General features: G+C 50.7%; 1 protein-coding gene across 1 annotated transcript in view; it reads right to left on the bottom strand.

Annotated features, from left to right (window-relative positions):
- The window catches only part of EFHD1 (EF-hand domain family member D1), a 40,432-nt gene extending 21,872 nt beyond the window's left edge, over positions 1-18,560 (bottom strand). The window contains exon 1 of the mRNA XM_084778582.1: positions 18,138-18,560. Within this exon, the coding sequence (XP_084634708.1) occupies positions 18,138-18,442 (305 nt within the window). The 5' untranslated portion in view covers positions 18,443-18,560. The remainder of the gene's footprint in view (positions 1-18,137) is intronic.
- Between the last annotated feature and the right edge of the window lie 8,586 nt (positions 18,561-27,146).

Here is a 27,146-nt window from a genome sequence, read left to right as displayed (position 1 = left end):
CTATCATCCAGCTGGGCTTGTGGACCATCCCCTCATAGAAACAGGGTGGGAGGGTCGCGGCATTGGCCATTAGGGAGTGGCACTACTTGACAGGGATCAAGAGGTATGTCCTTGTTGGAGTTAGGTGTGGCCTTGTTGGAGGAAGTGTGTCACTGGGGGGGGGGGTTGGGCTTTGGGGGTCTTAAATGCTCAAGCCAGGCCTACTCCCCTCCCCCTCTCTTTTCCTGCTGCCTGTCTATCTGGAAGTAGCGCTCTCAGCTACCTCTCCATCACCATGTCTGCCTGCACGCCGCCATGCTTCCTGCCGTGATGATAATGGACTAAACCCTCTGACCTGTAAGCCAGCCCCAGTGAAATGCTTTCCTTTATAAGAGCTGGCGTGGTCATGATGTCTCTTCACAGCAATCGCACGTTGACTAGGACATGAGACCTCACGTGGGATATCCCGCTACTCCTTTAACCAGTTGTGTGCTGTTATTCTGCCTGCCCAAAGGGGCTAGAATCCACAGAAGTGAAAGGAGTAAGGGACAGGGATCCGCCTACATAGCCACGCAGAAGCCTTCATCCATTCTGACTGCAGATCTTTCAGTGGGTCACCCAAACTTGCGCCCAGACGCCCTCACCCATGGGCAGCGAGTAACCCTAATAAACCCATCGGTCACCCATGATAAACTTTTGTCCTTGGGATACAGGGTGCTGTCCACAAGCCCAGCTAGGGGTGATCTTTACATGCAGGCCTAGCTGAGCTCATGGAAATTCTCTTAGCTTTCTCTCACCACAGTTTGGCTCAGCAGTTAAGAACACCACTATGCTACCCTTGCAGAGCCCAGGGTTCTGTTCCTAGCTCCCACACAGCAGCTCACAATCACCTCCAACTTCAGTCCCAGGGGATGCTCTGCTAGCTTCTGAAGGCGTTATACACTCGAGGCGCACAGATATAACACACCCATACATATACGTTTTTAATAGAAAAAAAAAAAAAAAGATAAGGTCACCTGGGTGCAGGAGCACACGCCGTTAATCCCTGCATTCCGGAGGCAGAGGCAGGCAGATCGCTGTGAATTCCAGGCCAGCCTGGTCTACAAAGTGAGTCCAGGACAGCCAAAGCTGCACAGAGAAACCCTGTCTGGAAAAACCAAATGGGGGGGGGGGGACAAGATCCTCCCCTCCACTCCCAGACCAACTTTTTAAGTGTTGGCTTCAGACAGGGCAGAGTCCAGCAGTGTGACTTTGGATATCTGTTGCACAGCAGAGAGTCCAGGGGGCTTTGGCCACAGTCAACAGTGCCAAGGGAGGCTACAAAGTCCTAAAACCCCACAAAGGCAGCCACCCTCTCATCACTCCCATGATGCTCTGGTTCCACCCTGTGCAGACCCTGAACTCCTGAGAGGCTGAGACAAAAATCCCATTCAGAGACAGCGGTAGCCAGAACCTAGGGAGGGGGGGCTAAGGGGGGGGGTGGGTATCTGACAGGGAAGCAAAGAGCTGTCTGCAGATGCTGCCCCGGAGCCCAAAGGTGACAGGAGCGTCTCTGAGAGCTCTTGAGACTGACCCTGCAAACCTAATCTCTTACAAACAGGCTAGAATGGGATGTCTCTGTTACAAAGAGCCCTGGTCAAAAGCTTCTACAGTGTGGAACTTTCCAGAACCCTGTCCATAAGGTTATGTGTCCAAAGCTTACAAGAGGGAACCAGATCACTCAGGTTTATCCCAAGCTCACAACCTTCCACATCTGGGGATTTTCCATGGGAGAAGGTGGCAATACTGTACGAGGAGGGTTGGGCCTTAGGCCTGAGGTTGTGCTTCACTGTCAAGGCACCTGCTTTGCATGTACCTACCAAACCTTAAATTCCACCCCCGACTACACAGAAAAGGCAGGGGAAGTGGCCTAGTTAGGGCCCACTAAAGTAACTTTGATGCCGAGATGAAGAGAACTGTCTTCTGTCCTCTGTTCACACTACGCATTCCAACATTTACAAAGAAGCCTGGAGCCACGGAGGATAGTGCGGTCACGGCAGAGTCAGTCCGGGCATTAACACAGAGGGTCCAATGCTGGTTGAACAGAGGAGGGGAAGGAGCAGCTGAAAGGAATAGGTGTAAGCAGAGGGGTGTGCTGGAGGATGGGGGTGATAAGTAAAGGTCAACAAACAAGGCAGAGACTTGTCTTCAGCCACTGGGGGGTGGCGGGGGGAGCCTTCCCCATGCTCACCTAGAGAGAGCTGCCAATGAGGCCGGTCTGAGCAGGGGCTCCCCATTAGACACAGAGACTGGCTCAGTAAAACAGGCCTTCTGTCTCCTCTGGGATCCTGACCTGGAAAATCTTCTAACAGACCCGAAGTCCGAAGTGCCTTCTAGGTCTAACAGAGAACTCACCTAGTTCAGAGAGGGCCCCGGGAAGCACTAAGCTCAGGTTAACACAATACCAATTTATTTTATAATTGTACGCACTTGCACATATGTGTGTGTGTGTGGGTGTATACATATCTGTGTGTATGATGTGTAACTTAGAAGACTGTATCGGGGGTTAGTCGTTGCTTTCCACCCTGTTTCGGGCAGTTGCTAACATTGGTCCCTGTGTATGCCAAGCTAGCTGCATGAGTGTTTCTGGGGATACCCCTGTGTCTCCACCCCCCCCCACCTCACAGCAGGAGGGCTATGGCTTTATATGGATCTAGATTCAGTTCCTCACATTTGTGCGGTGAATGCTTTATGCATTAGCCTCTAAATTATTTATTTTATTTTATTTTTTAAAAATTTATTTAGGGCTGGAGAGAGATGGCTCAGTGGTTAAGAGCACTGTCTGCTCTTCCAGAGGTCATGAGTTCAATTCTCAGCAACCACATGGTGGCTCACAACCATCTATAATGTGATCTGATGCCCTCTTCTGTCTGCAGATGTACATGCAGGCAGAGCACTGTATACATGATAATAAATAAATCTTTTTTAAAAAGAAAAACAAAAAAAAAATAATAAAATAATTCTAAAAATTTCTTTAATTTTGGCCGGGCATGGTGGTACATGCTTTTAATCCCAGCACTGGTTAGGCAGAGGCAGGTGGATCGCTGTGAGTTTGAGGCCAGCCTGGTCTACAAAATGAGTCCAGGACAGCCAGAGCTACACACAGAGAAACCCTATCTCAAAAAACAAAAACAAAAACAAAAACAAACAAACAAAAAAAAACCAAAAACAAACTAAAAATTATTTTTATTTTATATGCATTGGTGTGAAGTCACATCCCCTGGAACTCAAGTTAAGGCACTTCTGAGCTGCCAGGTGGGTGCTGGGAATTGAACTTAGGTCCTCTAGAAGAGCAGTCAGTGCTCTTAACCACTGAGCCACCTCTCTGGGACTTCTCCCCTCAACATTCTTTTTAAATAAGAGAAGAGAGTAGGGCACGGGGATACAAATCTATAACTATAATCCAACAGCTGGGAGGTAGAGGCAGAGAGATTAGGAACTCAAGGCTGGGGCTATATCAAGAGCTGGAGGCCAGACTGAACATAACAGAGACTCAGTCTCCAAACCAAAAACGATGATTAAAAACTAAAACAGAAGGGGCAGGGAGCTGAGATTAGAGTTCCAGCCCCTTTGTAAAGTAAGTGCTGGGAAGCAGAAGGCCACCACCTCAGAGGGTTATCCCAGGCAGGAAGAGAAGACAGAGAAGCAAGAGTGGCCAGACTCTGCTCTGTGGGAGGCCACCTGATTGACACCGGAATAAAGCACTCTGTAGATGTGAAGGGGGTATCTCTGAAACCAAGACAGCAGGGAAGAAAAGAGGCAGCAGCCAGCTGCCCTTCCCCGCCCAGGTGCTCAGTCAGGGCTGCCCTCTTTGTTCCTGCTAGAAACATCGGCCTGGTGGCATCTACTGAAGTCCCGGCTATAAAGTGACCACATCAGTGACATCCTCCTCCCCTGTGGAGCTTCAAAGTGACCCTTCACAGGAGCCTGTCTGCAAGTCACTTCCTTCAGAGACGGGGGTTTTCAAAGCGGGAGCAACAAAACTTCACCAGGCTGCTTTCATTTTCCCATTTTATCTGTTCCCTCAAAGTGGGAAGTGACTTAACCAAGCTTCGTGGTACCAAAAGGGGACTCAAGACAGCAACTCCAACTGCTGTTTTGCATGTGTCATCTCAGTGTAAGCCGTCTGGTCTTTGGGACGACCCTGTAACAAATTAATAATAGCTGCTTGCCCTCCCTGTTAATTAAGAGTTCACTGAGGGCCCTACCTCACTGGGGGAGGCAATTAGTGGCCTCACTCAATGGATGATGAAAATGGCCATGTGGATCTGAATTACGCTAATGGGCCCTCTCCTCCCTCCTCTATTCTATTTTTGGTTGTGAGCCTAGCCTTTAGCGGCTGAGCCATCTTTCCAGCCCCCTCTCTCCTCTCTTTTTCCTCTCCCCTCTCTTCTTTTTTCCCTCTCACCTTCCTCCTTAAGATTGCCTCACTAACTAGCCCAGGCTAGCCTCAAATTGGTGGGTGAGCCCCTTGAAGCCCTTCTGCCGCTGTTTCTTGAAGCTTCCATCTAGATGCGTGACGTTTCCCATTTTCTCTGTCCCTTCCCTCTTCACAGGCTCTGGGATCTGATGGGCGTGGACTCTAAGCCCTCCAGATGGCTCTGAAGACCTGGGCACCAGCCCCACCCTACTAGGCACCTGAGAGATTTGACCGTCTCTGTGGAGAAAGGCAAAGGCACTATGACGGGTGCCTGGGGCTCTTTTTAGGAAGGAGTCACTGCCCACAGACAAGACAAGGCAGTAAATGGCTTCCAGGCTTCTGCCGCAAAGAGATGCCCATACTCATCTCGGTCCCGCCTTCACCATCTCTGGCATTTGAAATAAAGGCAACCCACTGCCCTGGCCCCTGCTCTGGGTCTGAAGAGACTGTGCCAGCCCACTGGGGACAAGGGCAGGGTCCCAGAGCCACCGGCAAAGGTTCTCTGCCGTTTGCTGCTTGTGCACCAATGAAGGCTAAGTGAGAGAGGCAGACAGTTGGTTCCTAGTGTCCGCCCAATTCTGGACACCTCCTCCTCGGCCCATGAATTGCTTATTCTTCTAGGCTGCATTGCACAGAGCCCCTGGGTTTTCTTGGTTTTCACCTCACCAGGATAACCCTGACATTAATGAAGAAAGAAAGAAGCCACATAACCTTTGTCCAGAGGCTGCGCCATCAGAAACTCCCCAGAGACCGCCCCCCCTTCTCAGGAGGGTGGTGGTGCCCAAAAAGTGCCTTGGAGGTGGGGGTGGGGGTGGGGTGGGTGGGCCCTGTGTCTCAGCAAGGACAACCTTTTGACACTGCAGCATGATGTCATCTACAAAGTCATGCTTGAGAAGCTCGCAATCAAGTTACAAAAATAATTGCTCCCTCCCTGCAAAAAAAAAAATCTGTTTTAAGTAATTTTATGATTTTTTTTTTCTGTTGGGACACATTCATGGCTTCTCTTTGGGGTGCTTGTGGCGCACAGGGTACACCTGCACACCTGCAGACGCACAAGCACACCTGCAGACACACAAGTGCACCACACAGCCAGGCCTTGGTAGAAAGGCGTGTCTTTTCAAAGGAACAGAGCCAGGAAGGCAGGAGAACAAGAGCACTGTGGGATTGTCACAATCGCTGTCTGCCCCAGTCCAGCTGGAGAAGAGCCTGTGTGTCACCAGCTCCTGTGTGACCCCAAAGTCAGGGAGGGCACTGCAGGCTCCACCCCCCAGCAGGTGGTCATCCAGAGGCCCAACCTGATGGCCCCAAAGGGACCAGTCTAGATTAGCCTCGGGGACTTCTTGAGGCCACAGGCCCAGAGTCCGTCTATCCAGTTCTCTGGGTCTTCCCTAGCTATCGCATCACCTGTTCTTCCAACCTTCCCAGCCACAGGAGGCTGGGCAACCAGACTGCCAGTGTGTTAACATGGCCTCCAAAGGCAGGGTGCTTACGGTTAGAGCAGCCCTGGCTCTCGGGGGGCGAGTGCAAGGACAGAGTTAAGACACAAAACCTCAGATGTTCAGGCTGCTCAGGGCCACATCTGTCCCACAGCTCTTGGCTTTTTTGAGCTCCCAATACTCCCTCAATCACTAGGCTCAGATGTACTGGGGCCTCTCTCTCCAGGGCAGAAGGGAAACACAATGGCAGTCCCAGAAGGGATGAAGACACACGGAAGGTGGCGGTACAGAGAGTCACTTGCCGCACAGGACCCAGCAGAGAGGCAAATGTGCAGAGAGCCCAATAAGGGGACTTCTGTTGCCACATGGTCTTGGGGTACCAGAATATTCTGAAAAGGGAGAGGCAGGCCAACTCTGCACAAGGCCATCTGGAGGACCTGTGGTCTCCTCAGGGAAGGTGGCACCATCAGACGTCTGTCTCAGGAAGCCATTTCCTCTGGGTGCCAGCACAAGATAGACTTTTGGAGGGCATGACCCAGCTCATGAGGATATGCATTCCTAGCCAAGACTGGGGGAGTTGGGGAGGGTGGCCTGGATGCGTTTTAGTACAAAGCAGTTTCACCTGCTCTCACACAGCCAGTGCCTTGGGGCTCACTTCTGGCAAAGTCTGTTCCTTTTCTGGTCAAAGATCAAATTTTTTTTTTTTTTTAAAGGCTGCAGAAGACCACTGCAGGCTGAAAACCTTACCCCTTAGTTAGCCACAGCACTCTGTGCTTCTGCATATTGTGCCTAGAAATCTACAAAGAAACGTAGGAAGCAGGAGGAGCTGGGGGCCACCCACACTATCCCATGGTACTCACTGTGCGCTCATCACTCTGCAAGACTACTAGCAGTAGCTGGGCCTTCAACATTAACAGCTTCCAGCTCAGCTTTATCCAAGTGCATACAGTGACAGTGCACCCACCGCCCATGCTAGGAACTGTCCCGCGGGGTTAAAAGGAGAGGGCAGTGGGTGATCACACAGGATAGCCACTCGGTACACCAAAGTACCCAAGCTTCCTGTCCCCAAACTGGCCTCTGGGTGCTGCCCTGACTCACACAGCAGAGAAACCTCCTGTGGGGAGGCTATGTGTGAATTCTCCCACTGATATCAGGTATATAGTGTGGAAACAAGGTACGGGGGCCTCTAGGGCCACCCTAGGGGAGCATGGCAAAGACCTAATAAGTTAGCCACATGAACTGCCTCTCATGAAATGCCAAGGACCTGTCAAGATGGTGCAGAGGGAACTTCCCTGGGAAGCTAGCAATGCAAATGTGACTGGGCACAATTCGGCCTCAGTACGCTCTTCCAAAGGAAGACATGGGTTCCTGGGGGTCACTGGCTCAAAGCCCAGATACCATCATGTGCTTGTTTCTCCAGTCATCCAATCCTTTCTTTTTCCAGATGTTGCCAAGATTACAGGGAAGGGGGCTCAGCAGTTAAGAGCACATCCTTCTCTTCCGAATGACCCAAGTTTTGGGTCATAGAACCCCAATCAGATGGCTTAGCAAGGCCTGAAACTCCAGCCCCATCTTCTGGCCTCTGAGGGTATGTACACGCATGTACATACTCCCCCCCACATAATTAAAAATCACAAAAGAAGTTCTTAAGATGGCGCATGCCTTTAATCCTAGCACTCAGGGAGGCAGAGGCAGGCGGGTCGCTGTGAGTTCAAAGTCAGCCTAATCTACAAAGCAAGTCCAGGACAGCCAAGCCTCTACACAAAGAAACCCTGTCTCAAAAAACCAAAAGAGAGAGAAAAAAAATTTTTTTCAGGAAAATAAGTGTGGACAGAGAGAAAAACAAACAAACAAAACAAAACAAACTAACAAAAAAAAAAAAAAGGAAAATAAGCGTGCTGCACCCAGCACACAGAAAGAACTCCCTTTGTTAGTGACCAACTATTACTCCATGAGAAGGAAGACCCTAATCCCAGGTCCCTTTTGAAAGGGGTCTGAGTTGGCACAGGCAGGCTGGCCTGTAGTTTGGTACAGGGAACAGAAAACAAACAAACAAACAAACAAACAAACAAACACCCCCAGAGGTTTAGAGTTCCAGGTGAGTCGTTCAGAAGAAAAGGCACAGATGGAGAAGGCCGGGGCTCTGGTGGCCCTGTAGGATGCCAGCCTGGAGCAACCCCAGACCGTGGGGTGGGAGGGTACAGAGGGAAAGCTTGGGGCCTTTTCTCTCTTTTTGTTGGTCACCAGCCGTTAGCTCAGGGTCCCTCATGCAAGTTAGACAAGCGCTCTGTCACTGAGCTACATCTCCAGCTGGTCTTGAACTCAATTTGTAGCGCAATCAGGCTCTGAACTTGAGAGCTTCTTTTTGTTGTTGTTGGTGGTGGTGGTGGTGGTGGTGTGTGGGGGTGGGGGTGGGGGTGTGCCTTTGTTTTATTTTGAAACAAGGTTTCTCTGTGTAGCCGCAGGCTGTCTCCTGGAACTCTCTGTAGACCAGGCCGGTCTTTGACGTGAGAGATCCGCCTGCCTCTGCCTCAGGAGTGCTGTGATTAAAGGCGTGCACCACCACACCCACCTGGCCTTGGCTTTGGAGGAACTGGGTTTACAGGCCTGATCTACCACACTCTGTTCAGAGGGCTCTTCCTACCAGACTGGCCGAAGGAGAGGGCTGTGCTTCAGCCTAGAGGCGTCCCGAGGGGCTAGGCCCTAGGATAGAGATGTTGGAGACTAAGGGGACAACACCCCTAAACATTAGAGGCTTTCCAGGTTCCTTTAGGGCTCATCAGGCAGTGTCCACCCCTCCTGATTCCCAGGCCTTGAAATTCACGAAGAAAAGAGCCTGGGGAGGTACTGGGTGAAAGATAGCACTGCAGCCAGCTGGGGATGGGGGTGGGGTGGGGCGGGGCTTGGAGACAGCCAAGGGCCACAGCCCAGCTTAGGTGTAAGGTGAGGACTAACTTATGGCTCCAAACGGGAAGGGAGCAAGACCCAGGCTGCCATCCTCCTGTCCCCAGCCTCAGTGACCATATCTGCTCCGCACCTCCCTCCCAACAAGACCTCTTTCCGTGTCCCCTTCTAGGCTGGCACCACCTTAAACCCAGCAGCCTTCAGTGTCTAGAGCACCCAGCTAGAACCAGTGACCTAATTAAGGCCCCAGCTGCACACTCAGTGGTCACGCGATCTTGGGCACAACCTGAGAAGTGGTCATTTGCCTTTTTCCACGTCTCACTTACAGGTGTGTGCCTGAGTGGGTCAGTGGCTCTGCTGAAGGGAGCTGCAGGACCCCGCACCACAGGTTCAAGTTACTTCCTAGCAGTGCATAGGGTCCTCATGCAGCTGTAGCCGACTGAGCCCAGAACCTCTCTGGAGACGAGCAAGGCACCTGCTGTGTCTGTGCCCCATGAGGCCAGCCAAGAAGACCACAGAGAAGTGTTGGTTACACTCAACCTCAAAGAATTAAGTTAGTAGAATGCTTACCTAGCACGCATGACACCCTGGGTTCGGTCCCTAGCACCACATAAATATGGCACAGTGGCATCTATCTGTCTATAATCCGAACACCTCCACCCGGAGGGAGAGACAGGAGTATCAGTATCCTTGGCAACATACCAAAGTGAGGGCAGCCTGAAATGCATGGGACCCTGTCTTTTTTTTTTTTTAATTATTTTTCTTTTAAAACTCTAGGCAGGCGGTGGTGGCACACACCTTTAATGCCAGCACTGAGGAGGCAGAGGCAGGAGGATCTCTGAGATCAAGGCCAGCCTGGTCTCTATAGTGAGTTCCAGACCAGACAGGACTGCATAGAGAGACCCTGTCTCAAAGAGCAAACAAACAAACAAGATATATATATATATCTGACTTCCCAGGAGGAGAAGGAGGAGGAGGAGGGGAGGGAAGAGACAATAACAGAAAGATCCAAGTATTGTTGGCTAGAAGCTGATTAAAGGCCACCGCAGAGCCTATGGGGAGATTAGCCCAGTAAAGGCAGGGATAGGCTCCAAGAACTCCTGAGAGAAGGTCGGGGTGGGCCTTCATGGTTAGTGACGAGGAGTCTGGGCTCTGTTTCACAAATATTTTACACTGCCTCTAATCTGCAAGGACCTCCGAAAAGGGAAGCGGGCAATGAGATCGGAGTTCAGGCAAGGTCCCTGTGGCTACGACACGCAGGATGGATGGATGGACGGGGCCAAGTATGACATGAGGTGGGTGGTCCAGTGGGACCTGGAGTTCAGGCAGTCTGCAGAGGCAAGACGTGCGGCAATCTGTGTCAAGGGTGGCTGTGGTTTAGAGCCTGGGGCCTGGAGTAGAAGTGATACTAAAGGAAGCAGGTCTTGATACAGGGGACCATAACGCAAGCCATCTGGGGTTAAACTATGCCACTTACAGGGCCAGTCAGTCCTCTGGCCTCTCCGTGAGTCCATTTCCTTGCGGCTGGCACCCAATTCAGAGCACCCAAAGGAAGGAGTAAGTCCCCATGTGTGCGTGACCACAAACTGAGTCTGTATACGACTCCTGTGCACAGAGCACCGCTGGGACCTCCCAGCACTCAGTACCACTGGCTACTCCGCAAAGGGAAGCCTGAAGCACTTAGGGAGGGGCAGAGAAAGGCACTGCCAAGACCAAGCTGGGCAGGATCCAGGGCCAGCTTCCCCCAAGGGCATGACTGAACTCAGCAGGTCCCCATGGCCAAAGAGCTGGGGCTGTCAGCAGTGAGGTAGTTTTGGCAAGAACTTGTCCCCAAGGCACAATGGGTACACTGTAAGCAGTGTGGCAGGGAGGAGGGAGGGGAGAGACTAAGGGGGGGCGGGCTGGGGCGCTGTCCTGGTGTTTCACCATCAGGAAGGGTTGGAAGGACCAGCACACAACAGCCCGAAGGTCCCGAACATTGTTCTCCTGTTTCCTACGGTCCTAAGCCAAGTTGGCAGTAGGCTGAGGGTGGGTCTGTGACCTAACGCTGGCCTTGGGTAGGGAGAGCAGGCGGCCACCACACCCACCAGAGATGAGGGTCACTAGATTGGAATCAGACCCTAGCACAGCTACAGAGAGCCCCCTGACACTCCAGTAGGTCTCCACCCTGTCCCCCACCCTGTCCCCAAGGCCCTGCTTAGCCTAAAACCAGAAGGAAGTCTGCTGCTATCACCGGCAACTAAGCCCTAGCTTTATCAAACAAACAAACAAACAAACAAACAAACAACCCAGTCTTCATTCAGAAGCAAGGGACTGATTCCAGGCTCAAACAAGCAAACAAACGAGGCCGGTGTGATGCCTCAGCAGGTAAAATACGTCTCATGCAAGCCTGAAGATCTGAATTCAATCCCCCGGGACCCACATACAAGTAAAAAGAGCGAACCGACTCCTTGTCTTTTGACCTCCACACGTGTGTGCCACACACACAATGATAATTTGTTTCAGAAGTAATTAAAACAGCCCAGGAGTTGAGCGTCCCTCAGTGGTAAAAATACTTTCCTAGCACATACAAAGTCCTGGCCTCTATCTTCAGCACCTGGAAACAAGACACAGACAGGCAGATAGACACACACACACACACACACACACACACACACACACACACACACACGACTACCTACACAAGGCCTTTAAGCCTCCAAGCCAAGGGTTAGGGACCTTCCTAGGCGGCAAACCCACAGGCCACTGCTCTTCAGCAGGACAAGTCCCATCGCTGCAGGTTGACTCCACACACTGCTGGCTTTCAGAGGGGGAGGAAGTCAGAGGCATGCCCCCCCTCCTCAAAATGCACTTGGTACTAGAACAGAGAAGGCTGAGGGTGAAAGGAGGCAGGGAAAGGGAGGAGGCATCCCCAAGAGCAATTCTCAAGGATAGGAGGCAGGCAGGAGAGGATGTGGTCCGTCACCCAGGGCCCTTTGAAGCCAGAGGAGTGTGGTGGTCACCTGAAAGAAGGCTCAGAAGATGGCGGCCATAACATCCCACATAGCCCCACCCAGTAGCCCGTATTCTAGCCTGCCCCGTGACCTATACCCACAGGCAAGCAGAACAGCCAGGAGACTGCCATGGATTGCAGAGACAGACATGAGTACCCCAGGAGAACAACGGACTCCCAGAGCCACCCTTCCCCTTCATGATAGGATTCTCCATGACCCATTGCCCTTGCTGCGCATGCCCACACTTCCCTCTCTGAAAAAGTCTCAGCCAATCTAGAAGAGCTGAGGCTGTAGCTTCATGGTACAGGGTATGCTGGACACGCACAGGCACGAGTTCTAGCCCCAGAACCAAAACTAAGAAAGGAAGAAAACCCGGTCATCTACACCCCGCATCCCCTTTCTTCCTCCTGCCCTGTCTCCTGCTAGGCAGACTAAGGAGGCAGAAAATGAGGCAGGAGAGATGATGGAAGTCTACATCTTTAGTGGCCAGTGATGTCCTGGTGGTGGGGAATGTGGCCTTGGCAGGGCATCATGACATCAGCATTTCAGATTCTTCATAAAAACCGGCATCCTGCTGGCCAACGCTAGAGTTCCCACCCTCTCTTTGGGGAGTTGAAACCCAAGCTCTCACTGCTGTGTTGAAGAGATAAACCGGGGCTGCATGTTAAGCTGCTGTGCTTGGGCCCTGCCTGCAAGCGGCTGAAGTGACTGTCCTCATTACCTCCCCATTGCCAGGGGCCTCTGGAACAGCCTGGGTAATTAAAGTTTCCTGTCTAACCTTGACTGCACAGCCAGCTCTGATCACATTTCAGCCGCGCGCACACACTATAGGGTCAGTTTCTTCTGGGCGCTTCTCACCCTTCCTTTAAAATCAGGCCACTATTCCTCCGGCTCCAGCTATCCAATGACACATTTACACGCTTGGAAACAGAGGCAACTAGCTCTGGCCAGGCTGCTGATGCCTCTGGCTTCCCACACTCATTAGAAAGTTGTCTTTCTTCTCCGGTGCACCATTTAGGACTCAGGACACTTGACACCTACTCCAAAAACTGAGCAAGCTCCCCAGGGGGCGCGGGCGGGGAAACCACCCCCCTACCTCCCTACCCTTCCTCACTCACCCCACCCCCAAGCCAAGCTTTGAAAAACGCAAGGAACCCTTATGCCAAGTCATTTAAAACAGGAAAATAAAATATAAAAGACCGGAGAATTTTATTTTCCTTCTGCATCTGAGTGAATCTATCCAGCCTTGCTTCCTGACAAAGAGTGGTTGGGCTTTGTGTGTGCTGGACTAATCAGGTTACACCCTGCAAAGGGGCCTGGGGAGAGAAGGCGACATCAGAATGCACATCTAGAAACTACTGAAAAGTGAAATTCTGGCAGGCCGGCTGAAGCCAGAGCTCTCCTGGCACAGGTGGGGCTGGGCTCCCCCGGCTGGCTTTTCTACAGGACTTCGGGTTTTGAGAAGGCTAGTGTGTGGGCATGGAGGTGGGCTGCTGGGGCATAGCGCTGGCTTTAGGTAAGTCTGAGATTCCTGCCTTCCTATAAAGCTCAGGTCCTCCTTGGAAGCCTCTCTCCAGAGTGTTTTGAGTACTGAGTGGCTTGTCTCGCTCACTCTCCTGCGTTAAGTAGTGCCCCCTTTCCCCCTTTTCATATCCACTCAGGAACGCCACAAAGTGACCTTGGTTGGAAACAGAGTCTTTGCAGAGGTAATAAGTTAAACTATGATGAAGTTGTTTTGGGTTAGTCAGCGACTGGAAGCCTCTGAGCAGACAGACGGACAGGCAGATAGATGGATGGAAAGAGGGGGGACAGGAAGATTCCCTCTCACTTGGAGCCAGCAGCAGAGCAGGCATCATGCAGCCAACTCCTGTCCTGCAGGCTTTCAGAGCTATAAAGAATGAAGTGTGGCTGCCTTCAGCTACCTACAGTACTGAACTGAGTTCTGTAGTCATCTCAAGAAAATCTGTGAGTAAAGCCAGGTGTGGAGGCTCATTTCTGTAATCCCAGCACTTAGGCTGAGGCAGGAGCCTGGCTTTGAGTTCAAGGATTCAGAGTGAGACACTACTTGCAAAAGCCAAAATAATCATTAAAAACAATAAATAAATATTTGAAAGTCAGTGGCTAAAACCAACCCAGGAAGCCTTCCCAGCAAATGTCAGAGAACTGCTTCCCACATAACACAGGAGAAGACTGCCCCACCTGGCAGCAGAGTACTGAACCTAAACACAAAGGATTTTTAAACCAGCTGCCCAAAGGAACTCTCCTGGGATGGGAGGGAGGGGAGGGAGGGGAAAAGAGGGGAGGGGAGGGGAGGGGAGCGGAGGTTTGAACCTCAGAAGTCCCACTACAATTTTCTATTTTCTTTTAAAAGTCATGCAGAAGGATTGGAGTGTGGCTTGGTTGGTAAAGTACTCGCCCAGCATACACAAAGCCTTGGGTTTAAACCCCGGTGTTGCACAGATGGATATGGTGGTGTAAGTCTGCTATCCTGGCACTTGGGAGCTAGAGACAGGAGGATCAGAAGTTCAAAGTCACTGGGTGTGGTTGTGCATGCCTTTAATCCCAGCACTTGAGAGGCAGAGGCAGAGGATTGCTGTGAGTGCGAATTTGGGACAGCCAAGGCTACAAGAGAAACCCTGTCTCGAAAAACAAAACAAAAAAGAAGAAAGAGAAGGAGAAGGAGAAGTAGTTCAAAGTCAGCTTTGGCTACCTCGTGAGTTCAAGGCTAGCCTAAGATATATGAAATTCTCTCTCAAAGAGAAGAAAAAAGGGGGGCTGGAGAGATGGCTCAGAGGTTAAGAGCACTGACTGCTCTTCCAAAGGCCATGAGTTCAATTCCCAGCAACCACATGGTGCCTCACAACCATCTATAATGAGGTTTGGTCCCCTCTTTTGGCTTGCAGGCAGAATACTGTATACATAATAAATAAATAAATCTTAAAAAAAAAAAAAGAAAGAAAGAAAGAAAAGAAAAGAAAAAAGTAATACAGAGCCAAAGGGGCACACACACACACATACTTCTCAACACGTGGAAGGCCGAAGCAGGAGAGCAATGCCATGAGTTCCAAACCAGCTCGGTTATTCTGTTAAAAAAAGAAGACAAAACAAACAAACAAACAAAAACCCTATCTCAATAAATAGAATCAAGCAATACTGTAGGCAGAGGAAAGAAACTGCCTATAGACAGGTGGCATGGCCAGGCCAGAGCAGATCTGCAAATCACCAAGCCCCAGTGGCTTCGACAGAAGGGTGGAAGGGGGCTCAGGGCCTGCGCTTGCCTGGGAAAGGGCAGTGGTGCTCAGGCACACACCTGTAAGTGCACACAAATACCAGCTGATGGAATAGACAGAGGGGAGGACTCCAAGCCAGCTGGCCAGCCCGAGGTACCTCTGGACCCTTCAGAAAGTGAGGTCAGGGCTTTGTGTCCCCCTGGGCCACCAGGCTGGATGAGAGCTAAAACCAGCGTATATTAGGAGAGTCTAGACAGTGAAATCTCCTAGACGTGGAGGCCCTGACTGTGGGGGAAGAGAGGATGAAGTTGCTGCTGCCTCAGGAATGGGAGACCCAGCAGAAGCACCTGACGGAAAAGCGAACTCAGCTGGGGATATCAGCTTTATTGCTGGGTCTCATGGATCCTGCCTGAGGAAGGACTGAGCTGAGCAAGCCCTGTTTCTATTAGGCATGGGGAGCCTGAGGTAGGTAGGGAGAGCTGGGTGCAGATGTGGGAAAACATGTGCATCCTTTGGAGAAAGGGAAGGCACCAGGCTCAGTCCTGGCCAATGAGAGCAAATGGATTCACCCTGAACAAGTGGCTAAGAGCCCATTAAAAATAGTAATCTCTGTCTCTCTGTCTCTGTCTCTGTGTCTCTCTGTGTCTCTGTCTCTCTTTCTCACACACACACACACACACACACACACACACACACACACACACCTAAAAAGGGTACATACAAAGGCTGCTATGACTACTTTTCTCTCTGAGCTTCTCTGGACCAACTGTGGCCACATCTTCTGCAACTGCAAGGAGCCATCTGAGAGTAAGAACAGAAAAGAAAGGACAGGAAGATGGCTTAGAAACCAAGGGCTGCGCTGGCCTTGTTGGTGTACACAAGTAATGTCAACAGTCGGAAGCCCAGTCTGGACTACAGAGTGAGACCCTATCTTGGACAGAAAGAGAGGCACCGGGGACCAGCCTCAGCTACATAGTGTACTCGAGGCTGGCTTGGGCTATATAAGATGCCATATAAATCAAGAAACAGAGAGGGAGGGAGGGAATGAGGAAGAGAAGACAAATGAAACACCACTGACGACTTCATCACCCGAGCCTCACAGATCCGGCCACACCTGAGGCAGGCGCTGGCTTCGTTTTAGGAGCCAGATCACTTCCCTTTGTTGTTTATGCGAAGTTTTATTGCAGGTGAAAAAAGCTCTAACCCAGAATTCAGACGGACAGTAGAGCTCTGTGGAAACACCCTGCACAGTTTGAGCTGTCAGCTCTCCGGGGACTCCCCGGTACATACACACTGTCTTCCCCTTAGCTTGACGCTGGAGCAATGCCTGCTCTTTGCCAGGACCAGCATTGCTCCGTCCCACAAGATGGATGGATTTTATGCCTCTTAGGCAGTGGACAAACTTACCCTTCCTAAGTGTGTTTCCCAGTAAAAACAAAATCTGGAGAGACCATAGAGCAAGGTGAGGAAGAATTTGCCAGGACGGGAGGCACTGATACACCAGGGAGCATCCAGGCTAAAGCAGCCATCCCCCTCAAATGTAAAACCCACAGAAAACAGTGGGTGTGGGGAGGGGATTGGGGCGGGATGTTTGTCTGTCAAGCCAGTGTGTCTTCCTTGGTTTCTCCTGCCTTCACCCCAGTCCCATTCTTTGGTCCCAACTCCACCTTCCTCAGTTGCCCAAATCCTGCTCGGAGACAGGGACTGAGAGAGGTGGTGAGTGTTGCAGGTGCCAGCTCTTTGGACCTGGGAGCATGCGTAGCAGAGGCTGTAGCGCCTTTAAATAGAGCCTCCTTGCGGGAGGGCAAACACATTCCAAGCGCACTTAAAGACGCCCAAGCATGACCTGGCCAGCGGCCTTCGCTCCCCCAGCCATTTTTCCGGACCCGGCCCAATTCTGGAAATAATATTAATAGCTTAGTGAGGCATTTTTGGTGTACAGATTACTTTGTGGCCTTAAAAGGCAAAGGTGGGGCCCGGCGAGTTGTTAAGCATTTGCTACCAGGTCTGACCACCTGAGTTCCATCCTGACACCTACAGGGTGGAGGGAGAGAACGGATTCTCACAACTTGTCCTTTGACTTCCATGAGTGTGCTGTAGCACTTCCTCACACATGCACACTCACAGTAAATATGTTTTGTTTTGTTTTGTTTTTTTTTTTTGAGCCTGGGTGTCACTATGCAGCCATGTCTGGCCTCGAATTCTCAGATAGCATTTGCCTGCCTCTGCTCCCCAAATCCAAATGGGACTAAATGGGAGTGTCACCACTTAGAAAGAAAGCCCAAAACTAAAAACAAAACAAAGAAGAAGAGGAGGAGGAGGAGGAGGAGGAAGAGGAAGAAAAGCTAGGGTCTTTACTGCTTCTTTCCCACTTCAAGTGGGAGAAATGAGGCCAGGGAAGAGACTTCTCCCGCGCCAGGCCACCTATTGGGTCTCTGCACTCCACTTGCATCCCAGTGACTAGCAGGAGGCACCAGTCCCGAGCCAGCCGCTCTGCAACTCAACCGGCTGGAAAGGGTAATTGAATAGGCGATGCCCCCAGGAGGCTCCTGGCCCCGCATTGGTCTAGGAGACTTCCTCGTGTATTCCGAGTTTAACGCAACCAAGTTCACAGCCTTGGTTCATCTCTCAGACTCCGTGAGGAAGACAAGGGCCAACTTTCTCCTTTGTTTTAAAAGATAAAAGGACAATCCAGCTAATTTCTCCCTTGAGGCTTGATAAAGTTAAGGCTGGCAGCTGAGATGCACCTCGGCCTTGCTTCCTAGAAGTTGCTCGGAGCAAATCTCTGGAACTGTGAATGGAGGGGACGGGAACGGGGTGGGAGGGCGCGGGGGAGACAGGGGCTGGGGGGGAGGGCAGGGGGTAGGGGCAGGTTCCGCTCTGAGGAGCAGGGGACTCAAGGAAGGGGGCTTTTTAATGGGAACTTCTGAGCTCCGCCCAGGACAGAAGGCCCCTAACCTCACATCCCCCAAAGCGCGTTATGAACTTGGTGCGCACGATCTCGCTGCGCTGGGCCAGGCGTTCAGTGCACCCAGGACGCCTGTACCTCCTTCCCGCAACTTCCCACCCGCGGCGCGGCAGCCCCTGACTCTGTTCCCGATCTCCCGGTCCTCGGAGACGCAGGACCACCGCTCACATTTTGAACATGCTCTCCAGATCCTTGATTAGGCGGCGGCTGAACTCCGGGAACTCGGTGTAGGGGTTGAAGACCTTGGAGCGGCGGGACCGCGCTGCGCCTAGGTGGACGTCTAGCCTGCGGCTCAGCCGGGCGCTCAGCTCGGCATCCGCGGTGCCCACGGGCGGGTGGGCAAGCGGTACGGGCTCACCGTACCCTTCTGGGACAGCGCGGGGTGTGGGCTGGAAGCCGCCCAGGTCGGTCTCTGCCGGCGCCTCTAGTCTCAGCCGGCGCTGCAGCTTGCGGGCCAGTTCCTCGCCGGACATGGTGGCGGGCGGTGGTGGCGGAGCTGGGATGCGCGATTCGGCACGCGGACGCAGAGAGCTGTGCGCTCTTTACAGGCTCGTGGCTTTGTGACGCTTGGTGAAGACATTCGGGACCCGGCGGTTGGGTAGAACAGCAGGTAGGCGGGGCGGGCGGGGCGGGGTGGAGCTGCGGGGTGGAGCGGCTTTAAGGAGGCGCGGGAACAGTGGGACCGACCCCCTGCCAGACCGAGGACAAGCGAGTGTCTGCGCATCCTAGGGGTCGTGTCTGCCCAGCCCTCCCAGAGGCTGGGGACTGGATCCTGCTCCGTCCCCCAGTCTAGTCTTGAACCCTGAAATTAACTGACCTTGCGGCCAGAATCCGCCCTCGGGGATCTGGGGGACCTCGCGGTCCCCTGGAGACCTGTAGCAAGGACCGGGGAGTTAAGTTTGGCAACCGTTCAGGCAGTTCCATTCTCTTCCAGAAGCGCTCCAACTTGGGAGCTCTCGGCCTGGGACCTGCTTTGGTGAGAACTGGGTACTCCTGGTGACATCTCTACACCCCTACGTGTGTTAGCGACAGTCATCGCCTTGAGGGCCCGGATTAAGAGATGCCCCCAGGCAGAGCAGAGCTACTTTTCTGTAGCATTGAAATGTTCCCACAACAAACTAAAAATATTAAACACAAATAAACAAATTGAGAAACAAAAAACCTGAATCCTGATATCCCGGAGGAAAGAGACCTATACAGTAGGTATCTTGGCTTTTTCATTCTTAACTTTTTTTCCCCCTTTCTTTTAGAACAAGCGATTGAAGTAAAAACAAGTAGAGCCGCCATCATTCTCCCTAAGGAAAGATGTGGTGCAAATGGAGGTTACATCAGCCAAACGTGGTGGAGAAGGAGCTTGTAAACACAATAGTGGCTACACTAGGGACCAGCTCTGCATTTGTGGGCTGAGGACTGGGGTGTGTCTGTGGTGAGCCTGGCGGTGTGTGCCTCAGAAATGGATGATCTGGTAGCTTGTGCATCTTAAGGGCCACAGGGGAGATTCAGAGCCTGCGTGTGCTCTGATGAAAGCATAATTTGATTAGCTGGGCGAGGGGCACATGCTTATAGCCCCAGCACTTAGAAGACAGAGACAAGAGAATGCCAGGGCCGGAAGCCAGCCTGGGGTTCCTATCAAGACCCTCTGTTTGGAAACAAAGCAAAAAAGAAATTAATGGAGGGTGTGTGGCTCGCGGGCGGAGTGCCAATGCTGAGTTTGAGAGAGGGCCTTTGTTTAATCCCTAGCATGCACAAAGTAAAATATGTGTTTCTTTTTTTAAAGCTGTTCAAGAAAATGTCATTAAATAAATGTACTTTTCCTGGGCATAGTGGCTCGTGTGAGCCTGTGATTCCAGCACTTGGAAGGCTGAGGCAGGAGGATCATAGCAGCTTGGTTGGACTATATTTATACAGTAAGATCCTCTGCTTTAAAAACCAAACATGGAGCCAGGTGCTGTGGAATCCCAGCACTCAGGGAGACAAGAGGCAGGAGGATCTCTGTGAGTTGGAGGCCAGCCTGGTCTACAAAGTTAGTCCAGGACAGCCAAGGCTACACAGAGAGACCCTGTCTCAGAAGGAAAAAAAAAATCAAACCAAAAACAGTTATGTGGTGAACAGCCATGAGAGGGACAGCTCAGCAGCAGATCTTCGCGCTTGCCATGAAGGAGAGCCAGGGTTCAAGATGGAGTGTGTGTAATGGTTCAAAAAGCCATTGGGCACCCGGCAAGATGGGCTGGTAGGTAAAGGTATATTGTGTGACAAACTTTTCCTGGGGAGACAAAACACACTCATCTACTCGTCCTAGATAGGGAACCCACCACAGACCAGATACCAGCAAGGTTCAATTTGGTGAATCAATGGGTTTTATTGGAGTTACTTACAAGAGCAGAAATGACTCAAAAACAACGGCATCACCGACGCCCACCCTAGCATGGGTGACACAAAGCTGGGGACCTGGAGCACACTGCCCAGCACAACAGGCTGGACAATGTCCTCTCCAGGTGCCTCCGTCTGTCTAAACCTCTCCTAGGCAGCTGTTCTGATCTGACTCCTCTGCAGCTTTTCTCCTCTGTGAGTCTTCCTTGAAGCTCAGCTTGTCCGAGTCTTGGTAGCAAGGCTCATCTGAGAGCCTTCTTTGTAGCTGGGCTCTGTTGACTCTGGCAGGGAGGGGTCTAGTGAATCTAGTCAATTTCAGGGAGTTCTTGAACCTATCTTGTTGTTGCTTACCTCTCCCGGCAGGAGGAGCTCCTGTGGAGGGTGAGGTGTTTTGATCTTGAAGGAGACTGTCACACAAGGTGTTTGCTGCCAATCCTGACAGCCTGAGTTCCATCTCCAGGACCCACCTTGTGGAAGGAAAGAACCGACTGCAGAAAGCTGTCCTCTGACCCTCACGCATATCCACCGTGGCAAGCACCCACCCACCCACATACATACACAAAGGAATATAATTTTGTGTTTTGGAGGCTAGGTCTCACTATGTAGTTCTGATTTTTTCCCATAACTCACTATGTAGACCAGGCTGGCCTCAAACTCACCAAGACCTCGCTGCCTCTGCCTCCTGAGCACTGGGATTTTTTTGTTGTTTTGTTTGTTTGCTTGCTTTATTAGACATAGCTGAAGAGATAGCTCAGTGATTAAAAGCTCTAGCAGCTGAGGTCCCTGGTTCAGTTCCCAGCACCCACACTGAGTGGCTCACACCCACCTACCACTCCAGTTCCAGGGGATCCAACATCCTTGCTCGCTTTTGTGAGCAGCCCCCCCCCACATCCATACACACACACACACACACACACACACACACACACACACACATACACACAGATAAAAGTGAATCTAAAAAAGAAAAATAGAAATGCCATGAAGAAACATAGGGAGGGTTTAATGTTTTGCCTAGCGCAGTTGTGACTTGATTATATCATTCCATGATCTCATTTATTTTGCTAATATTTTTCTGGAGTGGCTGAGTAATTTCTCCATTTCATAGGAAAAATCAATTATGTTTCTTATTCTCTCTCTCTCTCTCTCTCTCTCTCTCTCTCTCTCTCTCTCTCTCTCATTTTTAGACAAGGTCTCATGTAGCCTAGGCTACTCTCAATCTTCTATGTAGCCAAGGATAGCCTTGACCTCCTCATTCTCCTGCCTCTACTTCATGAGCATTGTAATTACAGGCCTGCACCACCAAGCCCAGTGTAAAGCTTGTTTTAACTCCAAGGCCAAGGCCCAGTTAAGTTTCTACGTAACAAGCCATCCCCAGACTCAATGGCTTCAGACAACAATGGTTACTTTGCTCACACATCTGCACTTTGGGCAGAGCTCTGTGGAGAAACCTCAAATCTATTTCAGTTAGTATATACTAAGACAAAGGATGGCGCTTGAGGGCTGGCTCGGCGGTTACAAGCACTGGCTACTCTTGCAGAGGATCTCAGTTATGTTCTCAGCACCTTTGGGGGTGGCTCCCAACTGCCTGTGACTCCAGTTCCAAGGGATCTGACACCTCCTGACCTCCTCAGGGACCCATGCCCCGGCTCCAACCTACACACAGTCATACACAATCTTAATTACTAAAAATAAGTTTAAATAAATAAAGGACCGAGGAAAACATCCTCTGGTACCTTGGAGATGACATTTGAGTAATGATCAGCGGGAAGTGAGGGGGCCTAACAGGTGTGGGCTTGCCATACCAGTCGTTTGGAAGTAGTTGGCATCAAAATTTCCCCTTCGGTGCAAGCACACTGTTCCTCACAGTTGTGTCCTGTTTCTGACAGCTAGCCGGCCTTGCACCCGTGATACTCCTGGGCCAGCCCTTGAGGTCCAGAGCTGGCTCAGCTGCAGCAGAAGCCTCTGAAAACCGGACACCCAAATGTGGAAGCAAAAGTTTGGGGGCTCTATGCCTCAGACCTTCTAGGCCGGGTTAGCAGGTTTCAATCCCCAGAGATGCACATCTTCTGTAGATGCTCTGGCTATCTACAGCTGTGATCTGGGAGCCTAGGGACCACAGGACATACCAAGGGCCTAGTGCAGACCCAGGCTACCTGGGTGACAACAGCTGTCTTAGAAAGCCAAGAGATTCTGGGATGATGCTAAAAGAAAAACATGGGTCAGGCAGCAGTGGCTCACACCTTTAAGCACAGCACTCAGGAGGCAGAGACAGGTGGATCTCTGAGTTCAAAGACTGCCTGGTCTACAGAGAGAGTTCCAGGACAGCCAGGGCTACACAGACAAACCCTGTCTTGAAAGAATGAATAAAAGAAAGAAAGAGGGAGAGAAAAGAAGAACATGGAAAAACTCTTTTGAGGCATGGCCTCGCTGTGAGGCACAGCCTCTTGGCTTAGTCTCCCAGATGTGGAGATTACAGACATCACCACCACAGCTGGCGTCTTAGCTGGGTCTCTATTGCTGTGATAAAGACACCACTATTGGAAGCAATTTGGGGAGGAAAGGGTTTATGTGGTTTATATGCCCAAGCATAGTCCATTGTTGAGGTAAACCAAGGTGGGAACTGAATTGGGGCAGGAACCTGGAGGCAGGAACTGAATCAGAGCCCGAGAAGGAGTGACGCCACTGGCTTGCTCCTAGGGGCCACATGCCCAGCCATGGCGCCAACCCCAGTAAACGGGGTTTTCCCACATCAATCATTAATTTTTTTAAAAATGCCCTACAGCTCTTCCCTACAGGCAATATGATGGAAGCATTTTGTCATTTGAAGGTCTTTCCAGATGACTCTAGCTTGTGCCGAGTTCACAAAAAAAGGAACAAGGACAGATAGTCAGCAATGCCCTTTCCTGTCCCTCGCCTGACACAGCTCTTCCTGCAGCCTGGGCACAGCTACAGGAGGGTCCCAGCCCATTTCACAGCCGTTCCCTCAGGATCCTTCTCCTGCTCCCTCATCCTCAACCCTGTTAACCAGCTGTAGGTTCCAGCACCTAGGGTGGTTCAATCCTCCCCACCCCCTTTCCTCCCCTGAACCAGGCTTTCCCAGGTATAGCCTAGCTGAACAGATGATAAGGTCGTCATCTTCATCTCTGTCCACCTGCACACAGCACTGATGGTCAGACCATCTAACAGAAGTCTTTTTAAAAATTTTATTTTACTTTTGGTTTTTTGAAGTAAGCTATCACGTATGCCACACTGGGCCTCGAACTTACTGTGTAGCTAAGGCTGGCCTTGAATTCTTCCTGCTTTGCCTTTACTTTCTAAGTGCATGGATGACAGATGTTTTCCATCATCCTCTGCTGAGTATGTTAAACTTTCTAGTACCCAACGTAAAAGGAAGGTCTGAATGAAGTTCATAGCTTAGTGAACGCTTAGCATGCACAGGTCCTGGGCAGACCTCCAAGGCCTCCAGCAACTCTCTCTCTCTCTCTCTCTCTCTCTCTCTCTCTCTCTCTCTCTCTCTCTCTCTCTCTCTTTCTCTCTCTCTCTCTCTCTCTCTCTCTCTCTCTCTCTTTCTCTCTCTCTCTCTCTCTCTCTCTCTCTCTCTCTCTCTCTCTCTCTCTCTCTCTCTCTCTCTCTCCTCTCCTCTCTACATACACACACACAGACACACACACCCTGATGAAAGTAATTTTAATATATTTTATTTTATTTAACCCAGTATGTGCCCAGTAGTATCATCCCAACATGTGGTTGTTATGGAAGTTTTGGGTTCTCAGTTATGTAAACATGTTTTTGTTTTAATCCCAGGTGTGGGATATGAGGGTGGATCCAGACTGTCCAGCGCAGCAGACAATTGGCCTCGTGCTGGTTTTGAGAGGGGCTCTTTGCCAGCTGCAGATAGTTCAGTTCTGAGGACTCTGGAGAGGGAATAAATGCCAGATCCAGAGAAAGACTGGGGGTTCAGAAAAAAAGTGCTGTTGTCCCTCCCTGCTGCTCCCCTGCCCCCTGCTGCTCCCCTGCCCCTGCTGCTCCCCTGCCCCCTGCTGCTCCCCTCTGCTGCTCCTGCTTGCTGTTGATGCAGTTGGATGAGACGTTGGAGACAGCCTGAAATGAGGATTGGATTTACCCCCAAGGAACCCGAGGACCCTAAACATCAGGAAATAGCCAAAAAGAACTACACCCCTTCTCCCTCTAGCCTTTTTTCCCCTACCTTGTGTTGGGGTGTTGGAAGGGATTGGGGTGAAAAAGGGAGGAAGAGCTATTAAGAAACCACAACTGACCGTGGCCACAACCTCAGATGATTGTTTCATTGATGGAAAGATGATTAACATCACACATAGAATCGGTGGCAGCCTTTCCTTGTGTGTGAGTCAGGCTAGGGCTTCAGGGAACGCTAGACAAGCACTCTACCAGTGAGCTGATCCTGCCCCCCCTCCCTCCTTGCCTTCATATCTCTCTCTCTCTCTCTCTCTCTCTCTCTCTCAGAAACAAAACAATAAAACCAAAACCCAACCAACAAAAATAGGGTCTCATGTCACCCACAGTGGCCACAAAATTACTATGTAGTTGAGAATGACTTAAATTTCTGATCCTCCTGCCTCTGTCTCTCAAGTGCAGGGATTACAGGGATGTGCCGCTTCAATTAGCCCTTTTCTTTCTTTCCTTCCTTCCTTTAAGTGGCATTTGGCACATTCACACCATCGTGCAAATCCCACTTCCTTGTAGTTCCAAAAGGTTGTCATCACCCAGAAAAATACTTGCATGTCTTAGGACATCATTTCACACGCCAGCCCTCCAGCTGTTTCTATCTCCACAGATGTGGTTGGTCTATGTATTTCATTCAAAAAGATTCACGGCGCATTTGAACAGGTGTTTGGCTTCTTTCACTTTCTAAAATCATCTGCAAGGTTCACTGTCTGAAAACTACAGGAAAAGAAGACACCGGTCTTCAGGGGTTCTCTGTGTAGCCCTGGCTGTCCTGGAACTCTCTTTGTAAACCAGGCTGGCCTTGAACTCACATCCACCTGCCTGCCTCTGCCTCCTAAGTGCGTGGTGTGCACCACCATGACATGAGTCTTGTGACCTCAGTTTCTTCAACACATGGAACTGTTCTTGGGATGTGCCTTCGCCCCCGTCCTAGGTGTGGTGGATAGGAGTGAGTTTACTTCCGATTGCTTGTTATTGCTTACTGCTGTTGTTCCAGCAAAGGTTTATATGCCTCTATGGAAAAGCATGGGTTTTTTTTTTTGCCACACGCAGCTTGCCCTTGTGATTGTAGACTTTACTCTTGTGATTCTTCTTAACCCTCAAAATGAATTGTCAGATGCTCTGAATAAAGTTGGCTATTGCATGAGACTTTCATCCACCTCCTTTATTGGCTCCATTCCCCCAGGTCCCATCATCTCTAGGTGGTGACAGTTCACCTAGGTAGTGTATGCAATAGGTGCTCATCTCTCTCTCTCTCTCTCTCTCTCTCTTGTGGCAGAATACTTTTCCATTGGACGAATGTAGCATCATTTATTATTTGGTGGGATTTTGGTTTATTTTCACCTCCTAAATACAAAGAGCGAGGCTTCTATGGAAGTTCATGTTCCATCTCCATGTGGACGTTCAGCTTTGATTCTCATGGATCTGTATGATTTGCTAGGTGAGACAGTGTTCCTATACTCAGCCTTCTTAGGGACTGTTGAGTTGTTTCCCACAGCAGCTTCACGTGGTATTGTGGTGGGTCTCTAGAGGAACTGGGATGCACAGAGATGCCGAAGAAGAGGTTCCTATGAGAACTGGTTCCGGAGATCGTGGGGGCTGAGAGGTGGGCTGACTTGCTCCCTGGGAAATCAGGTACCGGGTGGGATTCTGTCCCAACGTGAGGAGCAGGAGCACTGAGGATGCAAATCCCAGTGTGAAGGAGGAGACAGACGAGAGGAGGTGGCCCAGCTTACTGAGGCAGGAGCGATTCGTATTGCCACCTCCTTCAAAGGATGCTACCCATATTGGGGAGAGCAGTCCTAGTACAGTTAGGCATGAATATTTGAAAAACTTCACACAAATTCACAAAGAGGAGAAGAAATGTTTAAAAATAATTAGAGCTGGGGCTAGAGAGATGGCTCAGTGGTTAAGAGCACTGCTTACTCTTTTTAAAGGGCCTGAGTTCAGCTCCCAGCTCCCAGCTGTCTGCAACTCCAGTTTCAGGCACACACACACACACACACACACACACACACACACACACACACACTCACATAGACACAAATAAATTAAAGTATATATAACATGAATTTATATTCAGAGCTATAAGATTGTCAAAAAACATGAACATTAACTGAAATGAATGAGCTACAGGTAGTGTTAATTAACTGACAAAATCCTGCTGAGCATAAAACTTACAAAACAATAGGGCTAAAAACTTAAAAAAACAAGCCAGGCTTGGTGGCGCACGCCTTTAATCCCAGCACTCTGGAGGCGTGGGCAGGCAGATTTCTGTGAGTTCAAGGCCAGCCTGGTCTACAAAGTGAGTTCAGGACACCCTGTCTTGGGAGGAAAAAAAAAACTACAAAAAAAATAGGACGAGTAAGGAGTAAGGGTGCAGTTTAGTAGCAGAGCATTGGCTTAACATTCAAAGTCCTGGGTCTGGCCCCAAGCAACACACACACACACACACACACACACACACACACACACACACACACACGGTGGGGGAGGGGGAGAGGGGAAAGAGGAGGAGAAGAAGGAGGCAGATTTCCCAGCATGCACCAAACAGAAAGGCGTGTACTGAAAGGCAGACACCAAACCAGAAACAATGCACAT

The sequence above is a fragment of the Acomys minous genome (genome assembly GCF_964271855.1).
Source record: "Acomys minous genome assembly, chromosome: 4".
Classification (NCBI taxonomy): Eukaryota; Metazoa; Chordata; class Mammalia; order Rodentia; family Muridae; genus Acomys; species Acomys minous.
The sequence above is the reverse complement of the archived record's forward strand: the minus strand, read 5'-3'. Positions and strand labels throughout refer to the sequence as shown.